The 18,506-nt window shown below is 47.7% G+C and overlaps 1 protein-coding gene across 5 annotated transcripts in view; it reads right to left on the bottom strand.

Moving 5' to 3' along the window:
* The window catches only part of plec.S (plectin S homeolog), a 122,272-nt gene that overhangs the window by 89,826 nt on the left and 13,940 nt on the right, over nucleotides 1–18,506 (bottom strand). Inside the window, exon 1 of one of the 5 annotated variants that reach the window (XM_041568059.1) lies at nucleotides 14,694–14,827. The exons of 3 other annotated variants lie outside the window; for them this stretch is intronic. In XM_041568059.1, coding sequence (XP_041423993.1) covers nucleotides 14,694–14,784 — 91 coding nt within the window. In that variant the 5' untranslated portion in view covers nucleotides 14,785–14,827. Of the gene's footprint in view, nucleotides 1–7,379; nucleotides 7,481–14,693; nucleotides 14,828–18,506 lie in introns of those variants that run through there. One more of the 5 variants, XM_041568061.1, reaches the window with a different exon arrangement.

The following is an 18,506-nucleotide window of genomic DNA, read 5'->3' as shown; positions in this document are numbered from 1 at the left end:
TAGGTGGGTGGGCACATAAATAGCCACTTGGCACTAAATATAAGGACAGGGCCAGTGACAATGTGATTGGATGAGAGGCAGGGGGGCCGTATATCTGTCCTGTCAGCACCTCCTGTGAAATCTCATCCCCGGGGCCCAAGGAGGAAGGAAAGCCCTGGCCAATATTCAGTTGAACTACAACTCCCAAGGACTTCACAGGACATAGGGACAGGCTAGCCAATAGAAGAGCTGGGGGTGGAGTCATTCAGCTTAATCAGCAGTGGATACAGGGAACTTACTCCCAGCAGACGCTAATTAAAGTGAAGGAATTTAGTAACAGCCTGAGAGCAGCCTGGGGCCCTGCTGGGGGGCAGAGTCATCACAACAATTAGAGGAGCCCTCAGGGGCCCCTGGTCTCTGGGAGTTTCTCTGGCCCCTCAGTCTCATGCAGTAGAGCCACTGGGCTCATATATATAATACACAAGAGCCATGAATATCCTGTAAATTATATCCTTATAAACGGTGAGTTCTGATGTCATTAGTTATAAACGGTGAGTTCTGATGTCATTTCTGTCACATGACTCACTGAAACTTGTGTATTATAATAAATAAAGTACCCCCAGTTGTAAAATATGAGGATATTAGAAGTTACCTCGGAGTTCCATGACCTGTATAACTCGGCCTCCAGCCTCGTGTTTTTACATGGTCATGTGACTCCTCTGTGACTTGTAATATAGTGAATAAAATACCCCCTCTTGTAAAATATAAGGATATTATATTCTACTTGCAAAGTAACCATTTCCTCTCCCAGTTACATATCTATTAACCCTTCTGTGTCACAGTCACACAAATATTAGCCCTTTCCTCGCCTCACTGGCAGTCACAAAATAGAAACAGCCCCCCCCTTTCACCTGCCTAATATTAACCCTTTACTATCCCAATCAACCAGCTATTAACCCTTTCCCATTTACTCACATCTCACTTTCTTGTCCCATACATCCAGTTCATCTGCCACTTTCTCAGCTTTTCTCTCCCAGTTGCCCCTATATCTGCCCCTGCCTGTACACCCACCCCTTATTAACCCCTTTATTCTCCATCATTTGCACAACATGTTCCTTCTCCCAGTCAACCCTATTATTAACCCTGCAATTTCTCGGTCACATTTCTACCAGCCATTAACCCCTTCCTTTCCCAGTCCCTCTATTAATCCTTACATAGTCACTGTAAATATTAACACTTTCCTCATGTTGTGATACATATCAAGCTCAATGAGTCCCAGAGACAGTAACCCTTTTCTTGCCTAGTCACCCAGATATTAACCCCTTTCTTCACACTGAAAGCTTGCAGTTAACCTCATCCGACTTGCCAGGCCGTTCCTGCACCATTTCACTCAAATGTTAACCCTGTCTTCCCTTTTATTTTGACCTTCTCTTGTGTCAATTACAGTTGACCTTTTTGTTCCATTCAGCTATTTAACCCTTCCCAAACTTGTTAAGAGTTAGGCTTTTTCATGATTTAAAGGTCAACTTGTTCAGATTTAAACCCTTCCATTCGTGGTGCCTTCAATTCAATTGCCCTTTAACCCCTTCCTAGTACTCGCAATCATGACAATGTGATCCCCAAGAATGCCAAGTGGGGGGGGTCAGAAGTATTTGTTCTAGGGATGCACCGAATCCACTATTTTTTAATTCGGCCGAACCCCCGAATCCTTTGCGAAAGATTCGGCCGAATATCGAACCGAATACCGAATTTAATTTGCATATGCATTTGCAAATGCAAATTAGGATTCGGTTTGGCCAAGCAGAAGGATTCGGCCGAATCCGAATCCTGCTGAAAAAGGCAGAATCCTGGCCAAATCCCGAACCGAATCCTGTCCGGCGCTGGCACAGCTCATGCACTCTAATGGCCTCTAAGCAACAGGCAGGGCATGGGGGGGTTAAAGAGTAGAGACAAGTGCAGTGTCAGTGACAGTCATTGCAGAGACTTTATAGAGCAAGAGGTGTCTGTACTGTATGGCAGCTCCCACAGAGACAGATACACGGGTACAGCCGCTCCTATTATTTACTATGGGCTAATTGCCCTGTCTCTGCCCAGTACAGCACTGAAAATCAGCACAGCATCAGTTATGAATAAAAGAGAAGGGTTAAAGGGACGGCTGCCATGTCACCACATTAACAATAGGTTCCTATTAAATCCACACCCCACGCAGCTAATGGGCAGTTGCTACAGATTTGTGCTGCAGACCGCACTGATTTCTGCACAGACATGTCAAGTGCATCTCCCTTCATGGTCAATAAGCAGCTGGCACACTCACTCACATTCACACACACACACTCACTCATATGCTCACTCACAATCACACACACTCACTCACACACTCACACACTCACTCATATGCTCACTCACAATCACACACACTCACTCACACACTCACATTCACACACTCACTCATATGCTCACTCACATTCACACACACTCACTCACACACACTCACACGCTCACTCAAATTCACACACACACTTGCATTCACACTCACACACACTCACACGCTCACTCACATTCAAACACACTCACACACACTCATACACACACTCACATTCACACACACACACTCACATTCACACACTCACATTCACACTCACACACACTCACACACATACACTCACATTCACACACACTCACATTCACACACACTCACTCACATTCACACACACACCCTCACTCATTCACACACACTCACACACACACTCACTCACATACACACACTCACATACTCACTCACATTCACACACACTCACACTCACTCACACTCACTCACTCACATTGAACTGCAAATATAGTTACTATAATGATAAAGGTGTGTGTGTTTCTTTAACAAATATTCCATTGACCCTTTCAGTGGAGACTATGGCACCGGCATTAGAGGGACTGTTAGTAAAACTTCTGGGCTCCCTTTGATCTGAGCCATTAGCCTATCGGCAACACATGGTGCGGCAACATCAAAGAACCTGCGGCACAGAATGAGTTTCACAATCATTTAATATCTGCAAACTGGACTGAATTCAAGTATTTCAGTTGTCCTCTTGCCCTTCTGCCTTAATCACTGGTCTAATGTCTACCTTGGGCCGTCCAACAAAGATTTTGGGGTGGGGGCCCCAGCACCTGCAAAGACCTGCTCCCTCAGTCGTAAACACCCCCCCTTACTAACTGTCACAAATACTGCAGGAAGGGGACACAGTAGGGTTACCCCCTCACCTCTTTAAAACCAAACACATATTCATTAGATGCCTGCTGCAGACTGAACTGATTTATGTACTGCTATGCAGGGCGACTAATCTCCCAAATCTGAGCGTGTGTCTCTGCCCTTAATGGGGTGAGGTGGTAACCCTAGGGCACAGTCAGGTATGAGGAGGGTCTCTTATAATACGATTGGGGTTCTGTACCAGCAGGGAAGATCTGTGCCCCTAAACATGCCCCCAGCAGCCAGAATACTTTTATCTGCTGATTCCTACATGTTCTGGGCTACTGTCAGTTACCACTCGTACAGTATAGATACAGTAGAATAGACACAATATACAGTGTGGATACAGTAGAATAGACACAATACAAGGCTGAGTAACTGATTCAGAGTCACATTACATGGCAGCATAGATACAGTGCAGTCTGCAGCAGACTTGGTTGATAATCAGCCCTGTAGCATTAGATTGATCCCTAAGTGAAACTTCTGAGCAGCTGCCAGAGCCCACTGAGCATGTGCGGTGCCACTGACACACAAGAGAGACAAACTAGAGCCAAGAGGCGGAGCTGCAGGAAATGGGAAGTCCTGGCTCATTACAGGAAGTACAGAATAGAAACCATTTCCTGTCAGATTGAGATTTAACTCTACAGTTGCCCAATTACATCTCAGCTTCTGCTGAACTACAATACAGGGACATGGGGGTGCTGACACCCAGTAATTACTACACTGTAGACCCCCCTGCATGTACCAGGCCAGTGAAAGAGAAGCGGGGAGTTGATGGTGTGGCCCCAGTAAGTAACTAAATAGGCAGAGAGCTCATTACTCAGGGTGCGGGGAGTGAATTCTATCTGGGGTGGAGCCAAACAAGGATTCCCAGGAGAGAATAAAGTGTCAGGCAGGAGCCTAAATAAAGGTCCCAGAACAGATTGATTTATGGGGTCGGACCCCCCAGCAGAGTGTCTCCTTTCATAGAGAATGTCAGCCCCCCCCCACTCCTGCCCCTAAAGCCTCTGAGAAAGGGTCTCCCCCCCCCACCAGTTCTGATCCCATAGTAACTGGGAAGCCCCCGCTGGCAGCCCATTCACACCCAGCACACAACTGCCCGTTTATAAAGTGTCAGCCAGACGCAGCGCCCAGAGCCCGGCACATACAGGCAATATATATATATATTTATATACACAAGCTCACGGGCATCTAAATACACAGGCACCAGATCTACAGCTACAATGAGGCACTTTAGCTCATTTTAGTAAGTTCAAGGCAATAAGCCCTTAACACCATTGCAGTTGGTCATCCTTTTTCATTAACTGATTAATATTCCCTCTGTAGCCCCGGAGTCGGCATTTAACCTGTTCCTGGGAGGTTTTGATTATGGACAGGGGAACGGGGCAAAATTCCAAACAAATAACAATAATAATCTAACAAAACAATTCATTCATTTCTGGTTTCCAGGGTAACTGCACGTAGCAACATAGAGGCCAACTGCATGGAACCATTTGCTCTGCAGTTCCTGGGGAGAAAGACTTAACAGCAGGGGTTAAGGACCCAGTCTATGCCCCCCCCCACCCAGACCTCCTTCATACACAAGCAGCCTGCATGTTGGTGCTACCGGCCCTTTAACTCTGGGCATTGTGACTGGCACCATTGGGAATTCTACCAATAATTCAGCAGTGTCCCAGGAAAGCTGCACCGGCCTGGTATTACCTGCTACTGATCCCACCACATTAATTACAACTCCCAGCACCCTGACAGAGCCATAAGGAGTATTTGTTATAATGTCTGGGTATTACACATGCCATCACTTTGTCTGGGCACAATGATAACGAGGGTAACCCAACCCACAGGCGCAACAAATCAAACACACACTGGACAGGGGTGGGTTAATCCAATGTGGGGGCATCTTAAAGGGGTGGTTCACCTTCAAACAACTAGTTGTTTTCACCTTCTAAAGCAGCTCTGGGAGGGGGGTCGCCGACCCTGTAAACTGATCTAAATTGATACATTTAGTTGATGCATTTGTTATGTTTGTCCCTGCTGAGTAGAATCCCTGAGTTTCATTACAGGCAGCTGTTAGACTTGATACAATAGTTACTAATACTCTAGAGATGCTGCTGAGAAATGGATCAACTAATTGTATTAACTAATTGTATCAACTAAATGTAGCAACTAAATGTATCAACTAACTGTATCAACATTGTAACAGAATCTGAATCTGAATTACTGATCTGCCAGAGACACAGACATTCAACTTTACACTTTGATTTTGGAAAAACAGTAAAAAAATTAAAAAAAAAAAGGAAAGTAATTGAAAAAAAGTCTTTATTTCTGGGGAACAATCTGAAAAGAACTGAAATGAAACAAGTGTTTGGAAGGTGAACTTCCCCTTTAATACTGACACCGACTAATCTTGTTGTTGTGGGGGGCAGAGAGGGGGCATTTCACATGGGGGGACTAATAACTTCATAGAGGGGCAAATAATGGGGTACAAAGAGTCAGGTTCCCATTATAGACTTGGCCAGACGGGGTCACATATTCCTCTCCCTCTTCTCTGTAATTTAATTCACAGAACATTTTCCTACAACAGAAGGATTTCAGCTACTGGTCTCTGGGCCAATGTCCAATAAACCTTCTGGGGCCAATATTTAACTCTACTGTCCTGCTTTCTATTATAATATTTAACTCTACTGAGCAGAAACCCAACTGTCAGCCCTAAACTCACACCCAACTGCCAGACGTCCAGATGCCCCGGGTACTTCTCTGATACTGTCCCCCCACATTCACCCCTCTCCCACCCACCCATACCCCAAACTGCCCATATCCATACCCACAATGCCCCTCTCTCTATCAGTGTCATATATACCCCCCGAGCTAAGGGGGCCCAGTCTGAAGGTCAGTTAGGGGGAGATTTGGGGTGAGTGTTTATTTGTACCCTGGGTACCCCTGGAACTATAGCAGGGTGACACCCCAATGTTTCTATATATCTGTAACCTTGTTATGAGCTAAGGGGGCCCAGTCTGAAGGTCAGTTAGGGGGAGATTTGGGGTGAGTGCTTATTTGTACCCTGGGTACCCCTGGAACTATAGCAGGGTGACTGTTACCCCAATGTTTCTATATATCTGTAACCTTGTTATGAGCTAAGGGGGCCCAGTCTGAAGGTCAGTTAGGGGGAGATTTGGGGTGAGTGCTTATTTGTACCCTGGGTACCCCTGGAACTATAGCAGGGTGACTGTTACCCCAAATCAGTTTCTATATGTCATCTGATTGCTCTGCTCCTAAAAGCCTTAGTGACCAGGCAGGTGGATAAATGTAGAAGAAAGGGAAGTCATAAAAAAAACAAAACCAATAAGATGTAGCCTCACCAAAATTGTATTGTATGGTTGTTAGGGGTTCATGGTCATAGCAACCAGACAAACTGAAGCAGGAGAAAGTCAAAATAGGAGGGAATAAAAACCTTATAAAAGTTAAGACAAAGTTGAAGTCAGTGATTAGTAACGTATGGGTCCCTCTGTTATTTAGGGGTGGATCACCATGATCCCCCAAAATGAAAATAATTGGGTAGAAGTAAAGTTGAGTAACTGCTTCTCAATCAATTCATTGGGGAACTAACAATGTCAATGTTGTATTTACGGTACTTACTGTACTGCACCCAGTAACAGTAATGACCCAGGTCTTCAGAGATGTCCCCCACCTTCCTGAACTATGCAGGTACCCCAATAGCACATCTGGTACCCAACACAGTAACTTCGATACCAGTATATACACTAGTACTATACACAGTACCACTGATAACCAGCACAGTACCACCGATACCCAGCACAGTACCACCAATACCTGACACAGTACCACCAATACCTGACACAGTACCACCAATACACAGTACCACCGATACACAGTACCACCGATACCCAGCACAGTACCACCGATACACAGTACCACCAATACACAGCACAGTACCACTGATAGCTGACACAGCAATAGTGGTGCACTGCACATGAACACAAACATCTAGTAACACTAATACCTGGCCCAGTAACATTAGTTCCCTGCACTAACAGTAAAATTCAATGCACTAACACCCACTGATATTCAGCACAGTAGAGGTCCCATATCCTGACTGCCCACCCATGTGGCACACAACACCCACACACCAGTGGCCACTTACCTTTGAGGGAGGAGATCTCCTGCTGAATAGATCTAGGGGGGTCCATGAGTGCCGGGGGCTCTGTGCCTGCAATTGCCCTGCTCCCAGGAGCCCCAATAGAAATGTAATGGTGATGCTGGAATCAGGATTCCTGCCCGTCCTGTCCCCTTCCCTCCTCATCCTCCTCCTCCTCCTCATCCTCCTCTTGTCCCAATGCAGCGCTGGGAGCCAATAGCCAGTCTGGGGGAGGAAGGGTGTGAGTGTCCTGGGCCATTCATTGATGTTGAAGTCAGACACTGACAATGCGGCAAGAGGAGGGAGCTCAGTATTGTACAGGCACATTAGTTATGCACAGTACTCCTCTATAGAGCAACCGCCCAACCCTCTTAGTTCAACACACAGGCCCCAAAAATTTCCCTTCCTCCTGTGTCGCTAATGACTTTCCCTTTAATCCCAACACACCCAGAGCCTGCACTCACCCAGCACCTGCACCCATACACTGTCCTGGCCACCCGTACTATAAGTATAAAGCCCTCAGGAGTCAGTTCATAAGCAGGAGAAAATTCAGCCAATCACCTTATCTTGTGCCAACATGAATTCAATCACCAAGAATTACCTTCATTCTACCTACAGTATCTGTATCATCTGCCCGACTGCTTGATACTGATATATAATGTAATATCTGCTGCTTGATACTGATATATAATGTAATATCTGCCGCTTGATACTGATATATAATGTAATATCTGCCGCTTGATACTGATATATAATGTAATATCTGCTGCTTGATACTGATATATAATGTAATATCTGCCGCTTGATACTGATATATAATGTAATATCTGCCCCGGCCGCTTGATACTGATATATAATGTAATATCTGCCGCTTGATACTGATATATAATGTAATATCTGCCCCAACTGCTTGATACTGATATATAATGTAATATCTGCCCCAACTGCTTGATACTGATATATAATGTAATATCTGCCCCAACTGCTTGATACTGATATATAATGTAATATCTGCCCCAACTGCTTGATACTGATATATAATGTAATATCTGCCCCAACTGCTTGATACTGATATATAATGTAATATCTGCCGCTTGATACTGATATATAATGTAATATCTGCTGCTTGATACTGATATATAATGTAATATCTGCTGCTTGATACTGATATATAATGTAATATCTGCTGCTTGATACTGATATATAATGTAATATCTGCTGCTTGATACTGATATATAATGTAATATCTGCCGCTTGATACTGATATATAATGTAATATCTGCTGCTTGATACTGATATATAATGTAATATCTGCCGCTTGATACTGATATATAATGTAATATCTGCTGCTTGATACTGATATATAATGTAATATCTGCCCCAACTGCTTGATACTGATATATAATGTAATATCTGCCCCGGCTGCTTGATACCGATATATAATGTAATATCTGCTGCTTGATACTGATATATAATGTAATATCTGCCCCAACTGCTTGATACTGATATATAATGTAATATCTGCCCCGGCCGCTTGATACTGATATATAATGTAATATCTGCTGCTTGATACTGATATATAATGTAATATCTGCTGCTTGATACTGATATATAATGTAATATCTGCCGCTTGATACTGATATATAATGTAATATCTGCTGCTTGATACTGATATATAATGTAATATCTGCCCCAACTGCTTGATACTGATATATAATGTAATATCTGCCCCGGCTGCTTGATACCGATATATAATGTAATATCTGCTGCTTGATACTGATATATAATGTAATATCTGCTGCTTGATACTGATATATAATGTAATATCTGCCCCAACTGCTTGATACTGATATATAATGTAATATCTGCCCCGGCTGCTTGATACTGATATATAATGTAATATCTGCTGCTTGATACTGATATATAATGTAATATCTGCCCCAGCTGGTATCTGCCATTTTTCCCAGAGCTGGGAATCCCACGCTCCCATTGGTTGTACTGGAGATATGGGGGTGCCAGGGGACAGGTGGGGGGATCAGATCCGAGCAATACAGTACGTAGGTGACTGCTGCACAACCCACCCAAACCTTATGCTGAGGCTATTTGTCCACTATTAAGGACTATAACTCCCATGATGCACTGCCAGCCCCTGACATGCGGCACTACTTTGGCTGCAGATCACAGATCTCGGGTCGGCACTGCAGGGATTACACCCAGGCCAAATCCCAGCGGATCTCTGGGGCACCGGGCCCCTGATGTAATGGGTCAGTCACCCCGACAGGAGGATAATCATGTGAGCACCCATATCCCACAGGCAATGCAGCCACTATCAGAGGTCAGTGACACAACTGCCCCAGGAGCTTACAATCTAAACAATGAGGGAGTGCAGGGAGCTTCATGGAACCCACAGATAAGAATCAGAGCTAGAACCTTCCAATATTGCTGGGGTCCAAAGGTCATGTACCCAGAATGCTCTCCCAGTAAAAAAGGGACGGTGCACCCACAAACTGCAGTTTTTGGATTTGGACGATTATATAAAAACTGTATGTGAACCCTAATTTGCATATTCCAAAATGATTGCACCTATTGTCACATGGCTTGTACCCCCTAGGGAGCCCAGTACCCAACCCCCCCTCTGTATAATCCCAATATCCCCCCCCCCATATAATACAAGTAACCCACAATGATTTAAGGGGAGGGGACATTACTTTGCCATCCAATAGGAACATCCCCTTTTCTATAGGTAAAAATGTCACACAACAATCTCTGGGAAACCACATATCCCAGCATGCACAGCAAAGTTCAGCATATAGTTCTAGTATTAATACAGACACACACACACACACACACACACACACACAGACACACAGCGGATTATTCTCTTATTCCATTGCCAAATTCCCAAATAACTATTTTGCAGCATTCCAGTAAAGTGATTTCTAGGCTGATCCTAATGACTCAGTGTAACACAGAACACTACTTGGCAGACATGGGCCTGAAGTCTATTTCCTCTACAAACAGATTTTTATCTGACAGATGAGCCTGATTGGCCAGTGCAGCCTAAAGTGTAATGGGAGGGAGAGGGGGTGAAACACTAATACCCCACCCAGGGGCAACTGTAACCACAAACACTAATACCCCACCCTGGGGCATTTCTAATTACGACTGCAGACACACACAATAGGCACTGTCTGTAAATGGGCAGATTTGTGCTTAACGAGCAATTAGTGGCAATTAACTGGGCACAACCTGCACAATAAGTGACTGATGACACAGCCGCTATGAGAAATGATCTAAAGGCCAATAAATCCTCTTCCCCCTCTTTGTTTTCATTAGAGAGTCAATGTGAAATTCCTCTGAGCAAACGGGATGACAAGTCACAGCTCTGGGCCAGCATTGGGCACGGGGCCAGTAGCCACAGCTGAGAAGGCAATTATGTCACTGCTGCTGCCGACTTAGTACAATTTAATACCTGGAGCTGTCTCGGTGCAACACCTGCGACTTTACTTCATCTGCTTCCAGGGCAGCAAAACTAATGACTCTGCAACGTCTCTGCAACGTCTCTGCAACGTCTCTGCACGGGATTGGCCGGATCAGCTGCTCAGCACAAATAATGCCAAGAGTGGGCACAACAGGACCGGGTGCAATTACAGGGCAGGGCTGGTTTTTGCTGAAAGGCAGGTTGAGGTACCACATGGGTTGGCAGAGAGTAGGCGTGGCTATAGAAAGAGGGTTCTGCAGGGGTGGGGACGGAAAGAGAGAGGGGGAAGGGCGGGGCTAGGGGAGAGTTGAGGGAAAGGGTTCAGAGGGGGCAGGAACAGTGAAGGAGAAAGGGCAGTGGAGAGTGGTAAAAAGTGAGGCCCGACTCTACCTCTTCTATTGATGACCACACCCCTTTGCCATATAACCCCACCCATTTTGAGTCATAACCTCCCCCCTCACCTTCCTTTCCCCCACCCCCTATTCCCTAGCCAGTCATTTTTCTTAAGAAAGGCGACAAGAGATGCAAAAGCACAGTCTGCAGGTCAGAGGGCGGGGCTTGTGGGGGAATGGGCGGTACTAGGGGCGTTATTAGGACATGTCGGGGGCATTACCATCCCTTCAACTTGTTGGCAAGTCCCACCACCTACAGGGGCACAGGTGAAAGATGGGTTAATAAATGGAGCCATGTTACCGTAGCCGCATGAAGATCCATGATTATGTATGGCGGCGGCCCTGTGTGGGAAGGTGAACAATTAATGTAGGCGGGTAATTATGGCGATAGGAAGAATGTGCTCTGCGGGGGTGGGGCTAGTGAAATAACTGTTGGATTATGGTAAGGAAAAGGGTGAGCTCCGCAGGGGTGGGACCACAAAGAAAAGAGGTCATAGCAACCAAGTTAGCGATAGAGATATTTATTATTCTTCTACTAAAGGATAAGTGGCTGATGCAAAAAGGGGGCCACAAAGCTCAAGGTGCTCGGATATCCCAAATCAGGGTGCAGAAATATTACCAATACATTACTTACTTCCCTCAATTATCATAGCAACCCAGGAGCCACTGGCCTACAACTCCCAGAATCCCCTAGCAACCCAGGAGCCACTGGCCTACAACTCCCAGAATCCCCTAGCAACCCAGGATTCACTGGCCAACAACTCCCAGAATCCCCTAGCAACCCATGAGTCACTGGCCTACAACTCCCAGAATCCCCTAGCAACCCAGGATTCACTGGCCAACAACTCCCAGAATCCCCTAGCAACCCATGAATCACTGGCCAACAACTCCCAGAATCCCCTAGCAACCCAGCAGTCACTGGCCAACAACTCCCAGAATCCCCTCTAGAAGCAGAGGGAGAAGTCAGTTAATGCAGGCAATGCAAGGTGCATAGAAAGGTAAATCTTTATTCTGGGACAGTGGGCGGAGTCAGTATGGAGATCAGCAGGTTACTCGAGGCTCATGGGTAGAACAGGAAAGTGAGTGGGAAGTAAATCTGGTGCAGTTCTGTCTGCAACTCCAGGGCAGGGCCCCAATGCCCCAAATACCTGAATATCCCCCCCCCATGAGCTTTCTCTGGAAACACAGGGGACTCCCAACCTGCTTAAAGGGAAATTCCCCCTTACAATGAAGGGCCCCGGGCCCCAGGGAGGGTACAAGGAAGTAGAATGGGGGAGGAATGACAGAGGAGCGAGAGAAAAGCTACAGAGATTTTACAAAGATACAATAAATGATTTCCCAGGTGAAGTTCCCCTTTTTAAATAAAATTGCTGCATCAGTACATGTGGGGCCCTATAGTTCCCCCCTCGGCCCGGGTACCAGCGACCCCCCATGTACAGACTCCAGAGGAACCAAATGTGCAACTGACGTCCCACAATTCCAGAATTGGGCAGAACAAACTCCCGGGTGACACTGAGCAAATTGCTGGAGGGGCGCTGGGGGGGGGGGATCTCACGTTTAGGTGACAAATGGGGAAGGGGGGGGTGCACACACTGCAACTGGGAAAATACAGATTCCTCCCAAAACTTCCACTTCCTGCTGAAATTCAGCACTAGGCGACCCCAGGCACCCAAAGAGCTCCCTCTCCAGCACCCTGTGTAATGAGGGCCACAACTCCAAGCACCCTGTGTAATGAGGGCCACAACTCCAAGCACCCTGTGTAATGAGGGCCACAACTCCAAGCACCCTGTGTAATGAGGGCCACAACTCCAAGCACCCTGTGTAATGAGGGCCACAACTCCAAGCACCCTGTGTAATGAGGGCCACAACTCCCAGCACCCTGTGTAATGAGGGCCACAACTCCCAGCACCTTGTGTAATGAGGGCCACAACTCCCAGCACCCTGTGTAATGAGGGCCACAACTCCCAGCACCCTGTGTAATGAGGGCCACAACTCCCAGCACCCTGTGTAATGAGGGCCACAACTCCCAGCACCCTGTGTAATGAGGGCCACAACTCCCAGCACCCTGTGTAATGAGGGCCACAACTCCAAGCACCCTGTGTAATGAGGGCCACAACTCCAAGCACCCTGTGTAATGAGGGCCACAACTCCCAGCACCCTGTGTAATGAGGGCCACAACTCCCAGCACCCTGTGTAATGAGGGCCACAACTCCCAGCACCCTGTGTAATGAGGGCCACAACTCCCAGCACCCTGTGTAATGAGGGCCACAACTCCCAGCACCCTGTGTAATGAGGGCCACAACTCCCAGCACCCTGTGTAATGAGGGCCACAACTCCCAGCACCCTGTGTAATGAGGGCCACAACTCCCAGCACCCTGTGTAATGAGGGCCACAACTCCCAGCACCCTGTGTAATGAGGGCCACAACTCCCAGCACCCTGTGTAATGAGGGCCACAACTCCCAGCACCCTGTGTAATGAGGGCCACAACTCCCAGCACCCTGTGTAATGAGGGCCACAACTCCCAGCACCCTGTGTAATGAGGGGCACAACTCCCAGCACCCTGTGTAATGAGGGCCACAACTCCCAGCACCCTGTGTAATGAGGGCCACAACTCCCAGCACCCTGTGTAATGATGGCCACAACTCCCAGCACCCTGTGTAATGAGAGGCACAACTCCCAGCACCCTGTGTAATGAGAGGCACAACTCTCAGTAGCACCGAAAGAGCTACCTCTCCAGCATCCTGTATAATGAGGGCCACAACTCCCAGCACCCTGTATAATGAGGGGCACAACTCCCAGCACCCTGTATAATGAGAGGCACAACTCCCAGCACCCTGTATAATGCGGGCACAACTCCCAGCAAAATCCCAGCTCAGGTAGTGACAGGGTTAAGCAGAAATGAAACAAATTCAGGAGTCGCTGAAAGTCCCCCCCCCAAGTGAGATTAACCCTGTGTCTGCCGCACCCCTGCACTGCCCCTCTGCCTGGCACTTGCCTCCTCTCCCCCCGAGTCAGTCAGGTGGTTCCTGTGCCGTCAGTCAGTTGGTCCCACCCCTTTTGCGCCTGTCACATCTAAGCCCCGCCTACCAGTCTTACTGACCCGCCCCTGAGCAAAGGGACATTTCCAGAATTAGCTCTGACCCCACCTTCCCAGTGAAACTCATATAAACAAATCCGCCTCCCAGCAGAGAAGGTCATACAGTAACGAGGCCCCACATTACACTACAGACTAAATTTACAGCAGCAAATAATCCCACCAGAAACTTCCAACAGGTGTCTGACCCCCTCGGGCCCCTCCCTTAACCCCTCAGCTGCCACATCAAACATCCCCCCCTGACAACACAAGATCTGCTGTGACCCCCACTGTGTGAGCTGCTCAGCTGAGCATGATGGGAAATAACTGAGTAAATCACACGCCCCCCCCCCCCACACTCCCGGGCACTTACCTTTATATTTCTCTCTCACGTCCTCATAGGCCTGAATATAGTCCTGCTCCTCTGTATTGGGAGGTAAGTGGTGCTCATTAAAGCCCGCCATAGCCAATCACTGGCCTACTAGTAGCCCCCCAGATCTCCTGCCCTCACCCCAACACCCTCTCTCCTGCCCTCACCCCAAAACCCTCTCTCCTGCCCTCACCCCAAAACCCTCTCTCCTGCCCTCACCCCAAAACCCTCTCTCCTGCCCTCACCCCAAAACCCTCTCTCCTCCCCTCACCCCAAAACCCTCTCTCCTGCCCTCACCCCAAAACCCTCTCTCCTGCCCTCACCCCAAAACCCTCTCTCCTGCCCTCACCCCAAAACCCTCTCTCCTGCCAGGTCCCTGTGTGTCCCCCCTGCCTGCACTGTGCCCTGCTCCAAGCACGGCTGTCTCGCTCCCTCAGACTGTCTCTCTCTCTCTCTCTCTCTCTGTCACACAAATACTCATGGTCCATCAGATCCCAAAAAGCAGCCTGAGCCAAACCCCCCAGCAGGGTCATTCCTAGGTCCCTCCCTCTTAAAGCAACAGCTGCGTCTCACACACTGGGGCACCTGATTAGGGCAGGACAGTCCCACTGAGCCCTGTAGGGGTGTCAGCATAGAGTCATCTCAGGGCACAACATGGTACTGTAGCTCCTGCAATTACTGGGACCCCTAAATGTAGTGACAACGTTGTAGGGACCAGCTGGAGGGATTTCTCCCAAAGTGAGGGCACACAGTGTGGGCACAATTGCTAAAGAGCTAGCACTCTACCCCTAACACTACTCATATTTCATTATAACACTTTTCCCAAAGTTTATAAATGCTCCTGGCCCAAAGCATAATGTGTCCTGTGTCTGGGATCCTGGCCCCAAGAGCTAACAATCACTGACCATTATATTCCGCTTCCAAGATCAGACTAATGCCTACAATGTTCTCTCCCCAAAATAATATCCTACTCTCACTTCCCAATAGCAGATGCTACTCTGTCTCGCCAATAGCAAATATTCTCTCTCACCCCAATAGCAGCTACTATGGTATCTCTCCTCTGTCTCTCTCCTATAATAGCTACTACTCTCTCTCCTCTCTCTCTCTCTCTCTCTCTCTCTCTCTCTCTCTCTCTCTCTCTCTCTCTCTCTCTCCAATAACAGCTACTACTCTCTTACAAACAGCAAATACTGTCTCTCTCCCCAGTAGCAGCTACTACTCTCTCTTTCTCTCTCTCTCTCTCTCTCTCTCTCTCTCTCTCTCTCTCTCTCCTCACACTCTTCTCTCCCTCTACTCAAATCAAATCACATCAAATGAGCTTTATTGACAGGAGCAAATACATGAAGCATTGCCAAAGCAGGTAGAGGGGTGAAATGGGTGGGGTTAGGGGATCAGTTTATGGGAATATGGGAAAGTGGGGTCTCTCTCAGTCTATGACAGTCTCTTACATATTGTGCAGCTATTGTTACTGTCAGTGTCTCTTCTCCCAGTAGGAAGTGGAGTTTCCTCTCTTCTTTTATGGATGTGAAGTCTGGGATGTGACTGGAGAATCTCTGAACCTCTCTCTCTCTCCAGTAGTAGCTACTACTCTCTCTCTCTCTCCTCTCTCTCTCCAATAGCAGCTACTACTCTCTCTCCTCTCTCTCTCTCTCTCTCCAATAGCAGCTACTACTCTCTCTCCTCTCTCTCTCTCCAATAGCAGCTACTACTCTCTCTCCTCTCTCTCTCTCTCTCCAATAGCAGCTACTACTCTCTCTCTCTCCTCTCTCTCTCCAGTAGTAGCTACTACTCTCTCTCTCTCTCTCCTCTCTCTCTCCAATAGCAGCTACTACTCTCTCACTCTCTCTCTCTCTCTCTCTCTCTCTCTCTCTCTCTCTCCAATAGCAGCTACTACTCTCTCTCCTCTCTCTCCAATAGCAGCTACTACTCTCTTCCAGACAGCAAATACTGTCTCTCTCCCCAGTAGCAGCTACTACTCTCTCTCTCTCCAATAGCAGCTACTACATTACTGCAGTTGGCAGGGAGTTTGCAGGGAGTTGACTGGCGGATGTGGGAGCAGGAATGTCGAGTTGTTTACTCAGGAGAGTCAGGAGAGTTCCTTATCACACTTCAAAGGGAAAGTAAAAGTCTGTGGGATTATTCCCAGCAGCTCGACCTCTAATTGTATTTGCAGAGAGGAGGAGTGAGTAAGTGATCAACCCCCTGTCACCAACACTCCCAATCTCTACACTTCTCCCTTCTGCACCCATTAACTCTTAATTAACTGTAGTCATTGCCACTAGAGATTCTCTGATACTGAGCTCACCCCACTCTCTCGCTCACTCCTACTTCCTGTTGTGTTACCAACCTGCAGTGCAGCCAGCGGCATCACAACCTGACAATCTGTGTCACATGGTCACAAAGTGACATCACTTTATACTGTATAATAATGGCCAGCATCCCCTGCAAGCCGTGCAATGTAGCTTCAATGACATCACTAGTGAACCAACATATTCAGCAGCGCAGTACAGCATTACAGACATTTATACACAATGTTATTCCTGAGCACTTCCTGGCACTGACTTATTAACCCTTACGTTACTGCCTGGCACTGACTTATTAACCCTTACGTTACTGCCTGGCACTGACTTATTAACCCTTACGTTACTGCCTGGCATTGATTTATTAACCCTTACGTTACTGCCTGGCACTGACTTATTAACCCTTACGTTACTGCCTGGCACTGACTTATTAACCCTTACGTTACTGCCTGGCACTGACTTAATAACCCTTATGTTACTGCCTGGCACTGACTTATTAACCCTTACGTTACTGCCTGGCACTGGCCCCTATAAGGGCCCATTCCATTAACCCCACGTGGGCCTGGACAGCACTTTGTTACTAGTTACTCAGTGACCCCAATACAAACAGAGCTGGGGCAGGTCAGGGGGCCCACAAGCTGCATCACGACTCAGGAATGTGGGGGCACCAAAAGCCAACGGCCTGCTGGGCATTTACTTCTCTATACGGGAGACTCAATATACCACCCCCAGGGGCACAGGGACCCTATGGCCCCCAATGGGATGTCCAGCGAGTCGCCAGTACAATAAACTGCCCTTCTCACAAACCTACTGTCTGGCTTAGGGGCTCTGTTATTTACAGCACTGCTGCGCAGCGAGGCCTTACAGTAAGTGATAGAAGATAGTTACATAGAAAAGGCTATAACAGAGGCGGAGACACAGCTGAGTAACACTGATATGCTCCTCCCACCCAAATCTGAACTGCAACTACCAGCACCAAAGGAGTTTTCCTCCCACTCCCCGCACCCTCCAAACACCCCCAGTGCCCCGTGTACAATGTCTGATAAGAGAAATCTTCAGATCTGGTTGTTCCTGTCAGTTTGTCTGGGGCCCCAACTGGTTTCTACTGTAAAGGTGGCCATACACGGGCCGATAAAAGCTGCCGACAGACCAAGTCGGCAGCTTATTGGCCCGTGTATGGGGGCCCCCGACGGGTTTCCCCGATCGAGATCTGGCCGAAAGTCGGCCAGATCTCGATCGGATGGGGTTAAAAATCCCGTCGGATCGCGGCCGCATCTGTTCGTTGATGCGGTCCCGCGATCCGACCGCCCGTTTGGCGAACGCTAGGATCCGATCGTTGGGCCCTAGGGCCCACGATCGGATCAGCCCGATATTGCCCACCTCAAGGTGGGCATATCGGAGGGAGATCCGCTCGTTTGGCGACATCGCCAAACGAGCGGATCTATCCGTGTATGGCCACCTTAAGGAGAATGGAATGAGGAGCAGGAATGTGAGGAATGTGCAGGAGGATCTAGTT

The sequence above is a fragment of the Xenopus laevis genome, chromosome 6S, assembly GCF_017654675.1.
Source record: "Xenopus laevis strain J_2021 chromosome 6S, Xenopus_laevis_v10.1, whole genome shotgun sequence".
Taxonomy (NCBI): Eukaryota; Metazoa; Chordata; class Amphibia; order Anura; family Pipidae; genus Xenopus; species Xenopus laevis.
The sequence above is the reverse complement of the archived record's forward strand: the minus strand, read 5'-3'. Positions and strand labels throughout refer to the sequence as shown.